The sequence below is a fragment of the Melozone crissalis genome, unplaced genomic scaffold (genome assembly GCF_028551555.1).
Source record: "Melozone crissalis strain CALT ecotype California unplaced genomic scaffold, PUWL_Pcris_2 ptg000029l_1, whole genome shotgun sequence".
NCBI classification, from domain to species: domain Eukaryota; kingdom Metazoa; phylum Chordata; class Aves; order Passeriformes; family Passerellidae; genus Melozone; species Melozone crissalis.
The window spans coordinates 11,112,714-11,127,268 of NW_026535807.1; the positions used below are offsets into that span (position 1 = coordinate 11,112,714).

At 43.3% G+C, this 14,555-nt stretch overlaps 1 protein-coding gene across 2 annotated transcripts in view; it reads right to left on the reverse strand.

Moving 5' to 3' along the window:
- MGLL (monoglyceride lipase) overlaps nucleotides 1-14,555 on the reverse strand; it is a 59,666-nt gene that overhangs the window by 25,775 nt on the left and 19,336 nt on the right. For both annotated transcript variants that reach the window (XM_054280980.1, XM_054280979.1), the window contains exon 3: nucleotides 12,938-13,044. In XM_054280980.1, coding sequence (XP_054136955.1) covers nucleotides 12,938-13,044 — 107 coding nt within the window. The remainder of the gene's footprint in view (nucleotides 1-12,937; nucleotides 13,045-14,555) is intronic.

A 14,555-nucleotide genomic window follows, 5' to 3' on the forward strand; every position in this document is an offset into this window, starting at 1 on the left:
AGCATCAGTTCTGATGCTCTGGGAAATCTCACCCTGTGGTTAGAACAGGTCTCTCCTATTCATGGAGCAACACTGATGAAGGGTGGAGTAAAGCACAGGCTTAGAATAACTTAGAATGGCTGACACAGTAACTTTCCTGCATTGTTGGTGAAGTGCTCAAGTTTCCAGGTGGAATCCTGAATTCAACCAAAGGATGTGTAACTACCAGACTAGTCAAGCAGCTTGTAATTACCTGACATCTGATTGTTTATTTTCCATCCACAGCCCATTCCTTAGCAGCTCTGAAAGCACCTGCTTAGAATATGGATAAAAGGAAAAGCTATACAGGTGCAATTTAACCTTTCTTATTTTTCTGCCTCATCCCTTTCAATATTGGTGAGATGATTTATTACAACTGCTCTATTCACTGGCTGAATCTTCCTCTCAGCCTGTGAAGAACCACTCACAGTGATGGCTTTGCATTCTTGGAGCTCAGGGCTCCTCAGCTGCAAGCTCCCTGGAAGTGGGTCAGCATCACATTCAGGTGTTTCCATGCATAACCTGAGACACACTGAGGTGAAGTGTCACTCCTGAGAGCCAAGCCAAACCCATGGCAGAGCCAAGGGGCAGTTTCCAAACCCCTTCTTGCACAGCCTCCTACTGTGCTACAGAATGAGCCCCATCCTGCTCTGAGTCACACAGGACTGATCAATGGGAAGGGAACCTGCAAGAGACACCCACAGCTAAAACTGCAGCACTGCTGGAACATAACACAACACAGGCCAGATTAAAGTGATGTGAAACCCAGGGGAGTCTTCAGGAATATAAAAAAAAAAGAGCTTTTCTAGTGTAGGTCACTAAAATTTGGCCACAGCTGGCACAGACAGGACATTCTCCCATCTGAGGACTGGCTGTTAGACTTCCTCAGTGAGCTCCACACACATTTTCAGGTAAGGCTTCTTCCAGATGGCCTTAGATTTTGTAAGACCTTTTGCAATCCTCATTTTGTTATTCTGGAGAAGGCTCAAGGCCAAAAGGAGTGTCACTGGGATGCTGGAGAATCTCAGCTGGGTTGGAGAATGAACCAGAGGTTAACCAGATGTTTTGCTTTGCTTTACCAATGGCCTCAGAAGTGAAGAGGATTACACTGCCAGAGGCTTTCAATTATCAAGGTTAACTCCCTAAAATTCTGAAATAATTTTCCCAAAGCACCAACTATGATTGTATAGCTCCCTGTACACTTTAAATGCTAAAATGATATTTTATTCTCTAAAATAATAGTTCAAGATATGCAAGTTTTTTACTAAAATAGGAAAAAAAGCCTTAAAACCTATGAGTCAAATCCTAGTCCTACTGAAGTTAGTGGCATTTAGCTAGTGCCTTCAGAGGAAGCAAGCATGTATTCTGTGTGCAGCAGCACAGAAGCAATTAAGGCTCAAGCAACTAAGGAATAAATCCCCAAACTACATAAGAATCACATGATAAACTTGGCTGTAAGTTAGAGGCATTCTGGAAGAAATGAGAGGCTGCAGGGCTGAGTTGGGCACACAGGGACTGGCACATCCCTGAAGGAGAAGGGGGCAAAGCTGATGGAATCTGATCCCTCAGCTGATGTCTCAAAGAGGAAAGGAGAGGCTGAGCCAGGAGGGGGCCATGGGATGTGTGGCACAGAAGTGAAAGGCATCAGCAAATGACAGCAGTTTATGTTATTAATGCTCTGCCAGGCTCCACAGAGAACCAAAGGAGAAATGCTCTGAACTAACATGTTGTGGGTAGCTATAGAAGGAGAAGAGAAAAACATTGGCATCTAGCCCTAATGTAGGCAGCAATACACTGGGATAAAAAGTGAAAACCTTCAACAAGTCAGAGGGGCAAGAGTGTGGAACAGCCTGCTCAGCAGCCGCAGTGTGTGCTGGCAACCAAACTTGGCTAAAAACTGATTTTTGACCACTTGTGAAGAAGACAGAGGATGCTGTTTGCAGGAACAAATGCCTAGATAATGCAGGGAGTGTCTTTCTGCCCCTGCTGCTAACAGGAGTATGTTTTAATAATAAAATAAATGCCCTCTTTTAACATTCAAAATGAAAGTGCAATAGGAGAAGCACTATTAAATTAAATCCACCAGACACTGCAGAACCAAATCTGTTTCTCTCCAACAGTTGGACTTATTGAAGAGGGAAGAACCTGAATATGTGAATCAACAAAGGATTAATTTTCCTATTGTTCATTAATTACTTTCCTTCTGGGGTTTGTTGCTGCAATATGCACTCATTTGGAGGCACTGACAGAGAACATTCTGTTTTTTAAAAAAACCTCTACATATTTTGTTATTTAAAAAATTACTATTAGTTTTAGGACTTCTGAGAATCCCTTAAAAGTTCTGCTCACAGTCTGTAACAAATAGAGCTACTCCCAGGAAAATCAGCAGGGAGAAAATCCACCAGCTGGAATCAGAAATTCCAGCTCTGGAAAAACATGCTAAACACTTTATGAATGAACAAATAAACAAACAATGCACACTAGAACTACAAATTATGAAAAGCAGTATATGGGCTGCTTCTGCATCTTTATTTTGTCAAGTGGAACTCTGGAACTTGGGCCATGAAGGAGCAGGAAGCTGATGCCTAGAAGGACCCTGGAGCTGGTTTAGACCCTGTACCAGCTCCTGGCATTCCACACTGTGCCAACACACACACTGGGGTAGGTTTGCCTGGAGTAGGCCAAAGGAGTCTGTTAATAGCAAGTTTTGGTGAAAAATAGGCTGAGTGCCACAGTTTTGATCAAAAACTGTGATCACAACACAAATGCATGCAACTTAAGTGAGCCTTCCCATGACTTCAGAAGGAGGTTATAAGGAAAAACCATTCTCTTATTGGAAGTTTTGGAAAGTTTTGCTGCTTTAGTGAATTATTTCCCCTGATACTGTGACTGTTCAGCTCAGCAAGAAGGATTTTATTTTCAGTTTCCAAGGTAGGCAGGGCACAAAAAGCATTAAAAATGAAGACAAAATTAAAATTGCAGGTTCAGGCTGTTTATTGACTGGTTATGTGGTTTACTTCTGTTTGTAAATCTGTCTGTCCTTTGCCTTTGCTTGTGCAAGTACGAGCTCTCTTTGCACACCGCACTCCTTAATAAGGCTCTTCTCCAGGTTAGTGCTGAAACAGGCACTAATCTGAGCTGGACTAATCTGAACTGGACTAATCTGAGCTGGACTAATCTGAGCTGGGCTGGGCTCCTTTGACTCCTGTTATCCATCTAAAAAGGTACTGAAGGAATCCAAATAATGTTTTAATCCAACTGGAGTTATATAAAAAAAATTATGTTTTTTCCCTTTAATTTTCAAAGGGTGTTCAGTACCTTGAAATAGTCATTTGTAACTCAACTGGATGACAAAGTCCACACCTGTATGAAGATACACTTGTAGGTGAGGAATCATCAGTAATTAGCTTCTGAAACTTCATCCAAATATCACATCTGAAAAACAATAGGCAAGCTAAGCACATTGATGAAATGCTGTTGCTATGGGAAAATTGTTCCTGTAAAGGTGGAAATAAACATGCTTTCTTTTTCTCACGGTGCAAAAATGTCAAAAAGCCTCTCCTTGAAGATGAAGCTGGTATTAACCATAGGTACTATTAAAGTCTGCTTTTAAGAAGGTAGTTTCTTTCATCCATTTCAAAACCCTCTATGTTTTATTTTTAGAAGCAAAACATCCTAAATACTAGCAGCTAGAATGCTCTTTAATTCATAAAAAATAATTGATGCTGGGACATATGGTGATTATCTAGTTCAAAGTGTTTCCCATTTAACCCAGGGCCTTATTGAGCTGGGTTTATAATATCTCCCTGGATCCTGCTCCAACATTTGACTGCCCTCAAGGTGAAGACATTTTTCCTTGCACATAATTGGGATTTCTCAAGCTGTAACTTGTGTCACTCCCCTCTCATTCCGTCACTGGGCACCTCCAAGAGTCTGGCCCTGCTGTCACCACATGCTCCCACTTGTAGACTTGTAGACAGAAACAAGATCCCCTCTTCTAAGCCTAAATAAGGCTTCTTAAAGCTTCCTTCTCTTCTAAGGCTAAACAAGCCCAGTTTTATCAGCCTCTCCTCGCACATCCTGTCCTCCAGTACCCTAATTGTTTTGACAGCCATCCTCTGGCCTTGGTCCAGAATGTCAATGTTTTCATTTTACTGGGGAGCAAATTGGACCCAGTGTTTCAGATGTAGTCCCAAAAACGCTGAATGGAAGAGAACAATCACTTCTCTTTGGTTGCTGGCTATAATCTTTCAATACCCCTCAGTATGGGGTGGCCTTCTCCACCACAAGGTCACAGTGCTGACCTATGTCCAGCTTGTCTGTGAGGATCCCCAGGTCCTTTTCTGCAAAGCTGCTTTCCATTCATTCAGTGCCCAGCCTTTAATGCTGAATGGGGTTACTCCACCACAGATGCAGAACTGCCCAAGTGCCTTTGTTGAAACTTCACAAGGTCCCTGCCAGTCCCTTTCTTCTGCACGGCAAGGTCCCTGTGAATAGCAGCCTTCCATGCTCAATTTCCACCCTGAAAACTGGCTGAAAGTCTCTCCATCCCATCATCCACACCACTAATGGAAAAGATCCACTGATATTATAAGCAACACTGATTTGTAATTCTTTCCCTTGAAGAATACAAATTCCTCTGATGCTTCTTGAGGTCAGAGTCCCTGATGATATGAACTAATGTCCTACCACAGAAGTCAGTCAAGAAACAAAGTTTGAAGCAAGTTTGACATCTGCCCAGTAGCCCCAGATAACAGACACAGCTGGGAACACGAAAGGATCTGTTCTCTCAGCCTTAGCTCTAATAACCATCTGGTCCTTGTCCTCCCACCCTCCAGCATCTTGCATGCAGACATACGCCCACAGCCTGCAGGGCTGGTTATGGAGAGCAGGGAAGATGTTGAAAACATTACAGGAGATTGCCAGCCCTTCTGCACTAACACAAAATGCAATTACAAGTTGCAGCTTGAACCTGCATTCTGACATAGTGACAGGGTTATTGTGGATTTATGTGAGCAGTTGTGAAAGCAGAATTTGGCCCTTGATTTGGGGATTAATTTATACAGGTAAAGACTGAGTACAGATGACAACGGCACAGAATCTTGAAATAACAAGAGTGAAACAACGGATGAAATTAAGATGATTGTAAGATGAAATGAGCTGAGTTCAGTCAGGGCTATTTCCCCTTTAGTTTCTCAAATTCATCAAAGTGAAACCTTTGTCCAAAAGGAGGCTATTTTATTCGTGGTTATTGGGACCACTCATTCAAAATGCCTATCACTTAGGCCCAACATTTTCAGCATCACATGAAAAACAAATTGAATGGTCCACTCCCCTCACAGAGTTTCTCTCTCACCTGAGAGGCAGAACTGTGGAAGGGAAGCCAGAAGGACCCAACCCTCATGGTAAGGAAAAGCCTTTTCAAGTTTCTCCAATGAATGACCCATCTTTCTCCTGTCACTGCTGTCTGTCTGTCTGTCAACAGTTAACAGCCAGCAGTGACAGCTGAGGAGCGCGGCCTGGGCAGTGGGCAGAGCTGACACTGTGGCAAAGGGAGCTCAGCCATTGTGTCAAAGGGAGCTCTCTGTTCCTGCTGCTGCCGTGTCCACGCTCACTGGGACTGTTGTTCCAGCCTCACGCCTCCTTGTGTGAGGGCCAACAGCGAGGCTTTGTTCAAGAAGCAGCTGCTGAGAAGATGTCCTGTCTCATGGAATGACCAACTGACGTTTCCCCCCCTGCTCTTTAGTAAGCAGGGATTTATTAGGAGAGCTGGGGTGGGCTTGCTGGCCCATTTAGTTCCGAGTAAAAAGCCAGGCCCTCAGATCCCAATGTGAAAGGGATTCCCTCATAAAGTGGGCTTGAAACAAAACCAGGGGAGCTGGCTCCCCAGCACCTTCTTCTCATCACCTGGTGGAGTGAGGAAAGAGACTGGCTCATGCCAGAGGGTGGATGGGGCATGCCAGGATTGAGATGTGTCCCAGCTCTGCTTCCCTCAGAGCTCACAGCACATCTCTGCTGGATGACGAGTGAGCTCAGTTCAGCCAGGGCCTGAGCCAAAGATCCTGTTCAGCTGGATGACATCTTGTTTATTCAATAACCTTTTGTTGCGGGGTGGATACAAAGCAGTGAGGAAATGGTTGAGCAGTTGGGAGGAGCAGAGTAACTGAGGAAATCACAACCATTCTTTTGCAATCTTTGCTGCAGCCCACCATGGTCATCCAGTGATGTCCACATGCAGGGGCAGTGATGAAGGAGTATCTGCATTGCCTTTCCCCTATCAACAGTGCCTGCATCCAGCTCTGGGTTATAGCATGGAGCTGACCTGTCTGTCTTACCTCACTGACTGCACCACAATTAAATCTGACTTAAAAAATAATAATTGGTCAGGGTCAGATAAACAAATAGATTACTTTGAGCAGCCTGGGTGTGGTTGGCAAGTTTTCATAGCTCACAGTAGATGACACTATGTGTCTGATTTCAGGTGCTCTTTCTTCTATGCATCTGTGCTAAAGGTGTAGCCAGTCCTCGCAATTTCCAAACTCCCTTGCCTGAAAGACTGGTGCAAGACTATTTTCCCCACTTTTACATCAGCAGGGAAGTCCATGAAACAAATAAAGTCTCATGCTCCTGAGTGGAGTAGAGGGGAAACACCTCGGAGTATTCCCTGCACCTTTCCTAACCCAAATATTTAAAACAAAATACTACACTGCTGCATATGTGTGCTCCATCAGACACATCAGCTCTGTGGAGCCTTACTGTTTGTTTATTTTTAGTTTGCTGTGGTCTAGCTGCTTCCTGGCCCGACAGTGCTGTTTCATCTGCCTTCACACGACAAAAAAACCCCAAAGGCTGCATTTGCTTTTCTAAGTCCTGGCTTCCTCCAGAGCAAGAGACACTGCAGGGATGTGCTTTCATGATTCACCCAGAGTTTTCTTTCTGTTGTGTAGTTGCTCCTCTCAAATGGAAACAACTCTGACTGCCACGTGGTGCGTGCAGAGAGTTGGGACCGTGTGTTTCCAGTGTGAATGAAGGGCGAGGGCTAAAGCAGCAGAGATCACTTCACCAGGGCAAGATGGGCTGCAGAAGCCTGTAATGATCTTCTCAAAAATAACAAGAATAATGTGGAAACCACCATTTAATAAAGCCTATTGCAACTGCCTGTTGTGCCACAGGATACTCCCCTAGGGCTACACTGTGTTATGATACGATTATGGGCACATTTCAGCACCATTATGTTATAGGAGGTGCATCCAGAGGACTTTTTCCTGCATGAGCTGTGGTCCCTCTGGGAGGTACCGTCTCACAACCACCAAAAGAACCCAGGTTCATGCAGCAACTTGGGAAAAAGCAGAGAAATAGACTGTCCAGTTGAAAGATTGTGTTCAAGAGCTTGTTCAGTGCATGGGAAAAGTTGCATCTTAGCCATAGCATTAATTTTATCATTTCTATAATTTCAAAGAGGTTAAACAGCATGACCCAGTTTCCTCAGCAAGCTGTGAATGCTACTCTGAGATCCAGAGTTACAAGATCAGTGATTCCAGAAGAACTGAAGGTTAGAAACAACAGATTTCACTTTGCCTGGAGCTCCGTGGTGGCTGCAGGGTGGGATCTCAGCTCATCTCCTTCTTTGAGAATTCCCACAACCAAAACAGAGTTAGAGAAGGAAAGCAGAACTAAGTTTAATCACTAGCCATTTGTTTATAGGATGACTTTTCTCCAGGTTCTCAGAGCTGTCTCACTGCCTAAGGAATTCCATGGTGTGGTGCAGTATCTGAACCCTCACCCTGCAATTGCAATCTGTGGTTTCAGCTCCTGTGTGCCCCACACAGACGTAGCATTCCTTATCAGCCTGGAAGGCAGATAGGCCTGTCTGCTACCTTCACCCAGCATCTGGAGAAGAAAAGTCAGGGAAAGGTTTGGGATTGTACCGAGTAGGGAGTCAAAACAGGGATAAAACAGCACTGGCAGTGCTGTACCAGCAGGGCAAAGAGCCATCTCCTCTGGGGTCCCCTGTCAGAGGGACCTAGAGCTCTCAGCTGGAGAAAAGTGAAAATGCCCACAACCCACTGTAAGCCTCCTGTCAAAGGAAAGGAAACAGTGAGTGCCATTCTTCCCCACAGCTCTGCAGAAAAGTCTTCAAACCTTTCCTGCTCTGGTGCAATGGGCTCATCCAGAACATTCCTGCGTGCTAATGTACATAAGCTGTTACTTCACACTTACAGCGCCACCCTAACTCTTGTTCTTATGAATTCTGACACCCTTCTTGGTCATTTCACCCTCCCAGTTTGACCATGTTTAGTTCTTTTTAATCTTTCTGTGTAGACCAATCCTTCCCAGTGCTATGAATAAATAAAAGCCTTCTGTTCTCATCAACAAAATGGTCTTTTAACAGTTGCAAGAACAACATGGCAATCACTTAGGAAAAAAAACCAAAACAAAAGCAGCTAATATTTGGTGCATTTAAAAATATCTGCTCAAGCTATTTTCTACATTTTAGAAATAAATCTTTCATTAAACAGAGAAAGCAGTGAAAAAATTAATGGAGAGAAGAAGCACCAGTGGGTGTCTGAGAGGGACCTGCTAACCCATCAGAAATGCTCCCCACACACAAAGCAGCAGCAGCAGGGCTGCCAGAGCAAGCTGAACTTCAGTTAGAAACATCTAAGGAATGTGAATAAGCTGTTAGAGCTGCAACCTTCCCCTCTGCTTTGATCTGACATTAAACATAACTCGAGAGTGGGAAACTCAACAGCTTCAAAAAGGGTGAAAGGGTCAAAGGTCTCCATGTACCAGGACAGGTAGAGGGTTTATTCCTCCTGAAGAAAGTAGAATGAAAGTGAATCTGGTAGCTAGGAATTGCCACCAGGTTAGGGCTGAGAATTTCATCCTCCTCATCCTTATGTAAAACAGACACAAAACCCATAAGTAGCATGAGCAAGTACAAGAGAAAAAGAGGCCTAATTTCAACTATGATTAAAAAGTGTAAGAAAAAAGTAAACACAATTTTGTGGTCCCTGTATCTTGCAAATGTGTTTCCGACTGCTATTAGTTGACATGTATTTTTGAAGGTGAAATTGTGGCTTTTCTGGGCTCTGGCCACGTAGTACAACCATAGAGCATTAGATCTCAGCAAATGAGATGTTACAGGAAGAGAGACAAGGATGGCTGGAACATCATGTGCTTTACCAACTCAAAATGCTTGGTATGAGGAAACAAAGCCACATTCTCCAGCCTTTATTCTTGTTTTCCTTGGCTCTCAGCTTTACAGATCCCTAAAATTACTGTGTTAAAACTAAAGGAGCTGCAATCTGCAGCTGACTGAAGAACTGAAATATCACTCCACTTTGACGAATCCCCCACAGTTATTCATTCTGAGAGCTTTCCTAAATTGATTGCCAATAACCTGTTTGTATCTTTCTTCTGTCATCAGAATCTTGCCATAATAAAATAATATTAGCACAGAAATTAAATTGAAAAGGTGATATTTTGTTTCAAAATAGCTAAATTTGAAGAAATAGCAAGGTCATCCCAGCAGCCTTAATTCTGCCATCATGAAGCTGCATGCCAAGCAAATCCAGAAATAATGGGAAGCAGTTGCCCGCCTGTTAAAAACTCCTTATAAGAGACCACAGGAAAAAAAAAATTGCTGTATTACACAGAAATTCCATTTTCCTCTTTCACAGGGCTGATATAAACCAAAGCCATTTAATAATATTAGATGTAAGCTAAGGTTAAGAGGTCTTCTGGAATTCAATTTCCACCGTCACCATGGAAAATTTCTAATACATATCTATGAGGTCCAGCAGTCTTGTGATTACAATGAAATATCCCAAAGAGTAAAATGCTCAAATCTTCACATACTGAGAAAAGTGAGCCAGAGGTTCCTTACACTAAGGGGCAATGCCAAGACCCAAATTGGAGTGCACAGTGTTTGTTACTGTGTGAAGCACCTTTTTGGTCAAACCTTGCATAAGAGGAAACACTGATTCAGAGCAGCCTTTGGCAAGATTTAGGGCCCATGTGTGAGCTCCTACAGAGTCAGCAATAAAAATGGAAATTATTTTTCCTTCTTTTGACTGAAGGATAGACACAACATAAATCAATCAATTCACACATACTCCGACCATGGTAACTTCCCGAGTCATTTGGGAAATCTCGCTTGCCACGGTGTGGAACTGCATTAATGATCTCATGGATAATGCACCTGTATTGGGAATTTCATCCATGAGAATACCAGAACCTGGACAAATATCCAGGTCAGGAAGTATACACTGAGCTCACACGACTAAGAGCCATGGTATGAGGTAGGGAACAGACAGCTATTATAGTGCTAACACAAATGAATAATTGATATTACCCAAAGGTATCCAAAGGAAAGGACACAAAAGGGAACACACTGCTGAAGTGATTTGGAATAGATAAAATGTTGGAGGAAAATTTTAAACCACCAGTCTGACCAGAGCAGTTTTAGCAGTGGAGGCATTTATGTCCTTCAGCTTTCACTGGCATTTACCTCAGGATGTAATTTGTATTTTATCAAAGTTTATCCTTTGTGGTTGTCTCTTTAAGTGCAAAGATTATTATACAGAGCCTAAAAGATGTTAATTGTCTTTCTAACTTACAGTGAATCAAGGCTCAGTTACATCAGCTCTTTGTGTAACACAACTGTGTTTCCATTGTTCTGCTTTCAGGTTCCTTTTCACCCTCTCCTCTTTACTGATCAGGAAAACGGAATTTACAAACAAAACTGTAGGTCTGTCAGGGACAGCAAAGTTGTTAACTGACCTGAGAAATCAGATTTGTACTAATTGCACTGTTTAATCCAGCAATATTAGGTATAAAAAAAAAAGCCAAAACCTAAACCACCAAGAAATATTTATGTTTATCTAGTGAAAAAGATATTCAAAGAAAAAGAGAGCAAATAGTCACATAGCAACAAACATCTCTGACAAGAACACACACCTCAACGACCCTTCTCCATCAACAGAGGAAGCATTCTCTGTATCAAATCCATGCAACAAATAAATGTTTTATCATTTCTTCTTGATTTGTTGCTTCAATTAATGCTATTTTAACTCTGCTTCTTAAAACCTCTATCAAGTTTTATGGGAATGAGGAGCTAAGGCATGGTGTTAAACATGCACAGAGAGCAACTGCAATCCCTCACAGGCTCATGGAGACTGAACCAGTTGCTTGTGTGTCCTGGAGCTCAGTGCCTTTTTGTATGGAGTGGCTGTGGTCTGCTAGCAGCAGCTGCAAGGGGAGCAGCATGTGGCCTCTTCCATCCCCCTTCCCATGAACTTTATGCCATGCAGACAAACAGAGGGGGATGGAGACACTTCCTACTGGGATTACTGCAGACTCCTGTTTCCCTGCCTCCTCCTCAGAAGGAAGTGCATCAAAATGAATGAATCAACACTCAGAAACACTCTGCCTACACAGGGAGAGAGAGACCTAGGTGCTGAGTTAGGATGTTTCTGCACAGGTCAACTCTCTGTGCAAAGCCAGCCTCAAAAATGGCATGTGATCAATTGTTCCAAAATAAATGTCACATGGGTTTTATTTATTTTCCTTGCAAGCTGTCTTGAGGGCTAGATATTCTCTTTTTCAGAGGAAATATAGGGATAATTTCTGCATATCAAGTGCAGGGCTGTGATCAAAAGTGAGTCACAAGAGCAAGAGCAAGGGAAAGCCTCGGTACCAAGATTAAGTAAGGTTTTGCTTTTCCCCTCACAGATAAATGGTGCAATGACTAATGTAGATTCAGGATCCTCAAACTCAAGTTAAACAGTCCTGTCTTTGAGGAGACCTTGGGGGCAGGTTTGAGTCTTGGCTTCAGCCAAGTAAATTGCAGTATACTTCCCAATGTCAGTGGATAATCTGCCCAAAGGACATCAGATTTACACCAAGATTCATCCCATTTCAACCTGGATTTCAATCTGCCCAAAGGACATCAGATTTACACCAAGATTCATCCCATTTCAACCTCTCAGCTCAGAATCTGGCCTTGCATTTTGCCTGCTGCCATCATCAATCCCATTGATTCATTTTGCTGATACTGATACTGATGGAGTGGCTGTCACAGTGAGCAGTAGTCTGCAACGATAAAATCAAAGCAAAGATCTCCAAGCATAAGTTATGAAGTTGCAAGAGTTTATGTGTGACAGGAGGCCACCAGAGAGCCAGGATGGGTGGTTCAAGTATGTTGCCGGGATGTCCCCATCCATGCACTGCAAGAGACCAGGTGACACCCAGCACATCTCCATCACAGCGTGGGGCACAGAGCAGAGCCCTTCAAGCAAGAAGAGGCAGGGACACCTGCCCAGCACTGTGTACCTGGCCCAGCACTGCCCCACCCTGCTGGCTGAGGGCCAAAGGGATGCTGCTGTGCTGTCACAGCCCTGCACCCTCCTCAGAGGGTTTCTCTCAGAGCTGAGGCGTGCACAGCCAGCTCCAGTCTCTCTGCTGGAGTGTGGAGATGTGCTCAAAGGTGTCAGCAATGCCTCCTTGCCTCTCCATGTCTCAAGGGTGCAGCTGTCTCATTGTATCAGTATATGAAAGCTGTGCTGACATTTCAGGCTCCCCTCTGGGATCACTTAGGACATTGACCGTGAATTCAGCAGAAATGGCTCCTGGTCCCACTTCCACAGCGGGCAATACCACTTCACTCCCAAGAGACAGGTGAAGAAGAAATAATCCCTTAGAGTGAGGTCAAAAGGCTGAGGAAAACTCCAAGCAAACAGGTTTAGCTTTTACAGATTCAATATGCAGATCTTGACAAAGCAACAGGTAATCCTTTTTCATTTATGTCTGGTTGTAAATATTTTATTGGCTCTTCTCTCACTGCTGAGTAGCTGTAATGGCATTTACTTCAGCAAAGGCCTGAGCTGCTGTTAATCAAGCAGAGTTTTTTACTCACCATGGTCATGGGCAAACACAAACAAGTTGAGTCCCGTCAGCTTCTGGGCCAGGTCGTCGTAGCGGCCGCAGTGCTCCCCAGCGCCGTGCGCGATGAACACCAGGGCCCTGAGAGGAGCATCAATGTACAAATCAGTAATGTGGCAACCACCCTGCAAACACTGCAGAGCTGCAAGGGAAACCATCCAACTCAGCAACAGCATTTCAGACATCAGCAAACACCAGGCAGGTATAGAATCTGCAGAGTTTGAGTACAAATTGTCACCCTGGCCTGCCATCGACCTGGCCTTCAACAGGTTGTTGTAGGATGGGTTCCAGGGAAGGCACCTGCTCATGGGCCAGAGCCACCATGGTCTGCTGCAAGTTCTAGATGCAGGTGGGCATCAGCATCAGTCCCTGAGCTGGATATCTCCATGGGCTTGAGGCTCTACATGGCTCCTCCAGTGTAAGTGATGCCATCTGTTTATTGTGGGACTGGTATCTCTCTGTGAATATACCAACAATGGTATATTCAAATACCAACGCTGTCCTTAACTTTAGAACTTCAAACATTGTCTGATGCCCCAGAACACTCTAAGGTGGGACTTCAGCCAAAGAATAGGTTTCCAGCACTTTGCTTGGGGTTTGGAATTTTATCTTTTGACCCAATTATGGTGATTTTACCATTCCAGTTTCTGCCCCAAAACAGTTGCTTCACTTCTATGATTAAAGTGAATCCTACATAGCCACTGTGCAGACAGAGATAATAAAAAACTAGTCTAATAGACACTTATCTTTCCAAATACTTATATTTGAATATTCCAGTTTTATGCATAACACCTTACTTTTACTGGAATGCCATCAAATCAAAGTGACAGAACTTGAAACTCCCCAGTGTTTCTGCTAGATAAAATTAGTATAGACTTGGGCTAGAACTATAGCAGAAGTAGCTATGAGATTACAGAAGTTCTGCAGGATTTGACAGGTGACTATTTAAAATCCAGTTTTAGCAACATAAACATAACTTGTTTGTTTAAAAGAACCACTTGTCCTTGCAACATCAGCAACCACAAAACCATTTGAAGGCTACAAGTCTGACATTTTCAGTACATGAACAGTGAAATATTACAAGAACTGACAACATAAAACAATGACAGCAGTTAACAGCTAGGAAATTCCTCAACTTTATCTTAATTGAGGCTTTGAATACCTTTTTAGACAGTGTATTCACAGCAATGAACTGCTTAGGTATTAAATATATTTAAACTTAAAAAACATGTTGGATGATGTAGAAACTCCTGTCATAGCTCTTTCATTAGCACTTGCTTTAAAGCATTTGCCCAGCTGGGCACTTTAAAAGAGCATCCATCCAGACCAGAAGGACTGCACAGAGTCCACTGCAAACACAAAAGCAACAAGGCAAAGATGCTCTGGTATCTGTCTAACACCAATTAGCAAGGGTGACATTAGGTCATGTACCATATTTAACTTGCTGTGCCTTACAAATCCTCTTTAGTGTCACTGAAGGTTGCAAAACAATCCGTGTGGAGCAGTCATTCCTTCCTTTGTCATTGTCCCTGATCAATTGATTTGTCAAGTTATCAATGCACCTGGCACACAGACTGATTTTTGGAGTGCAG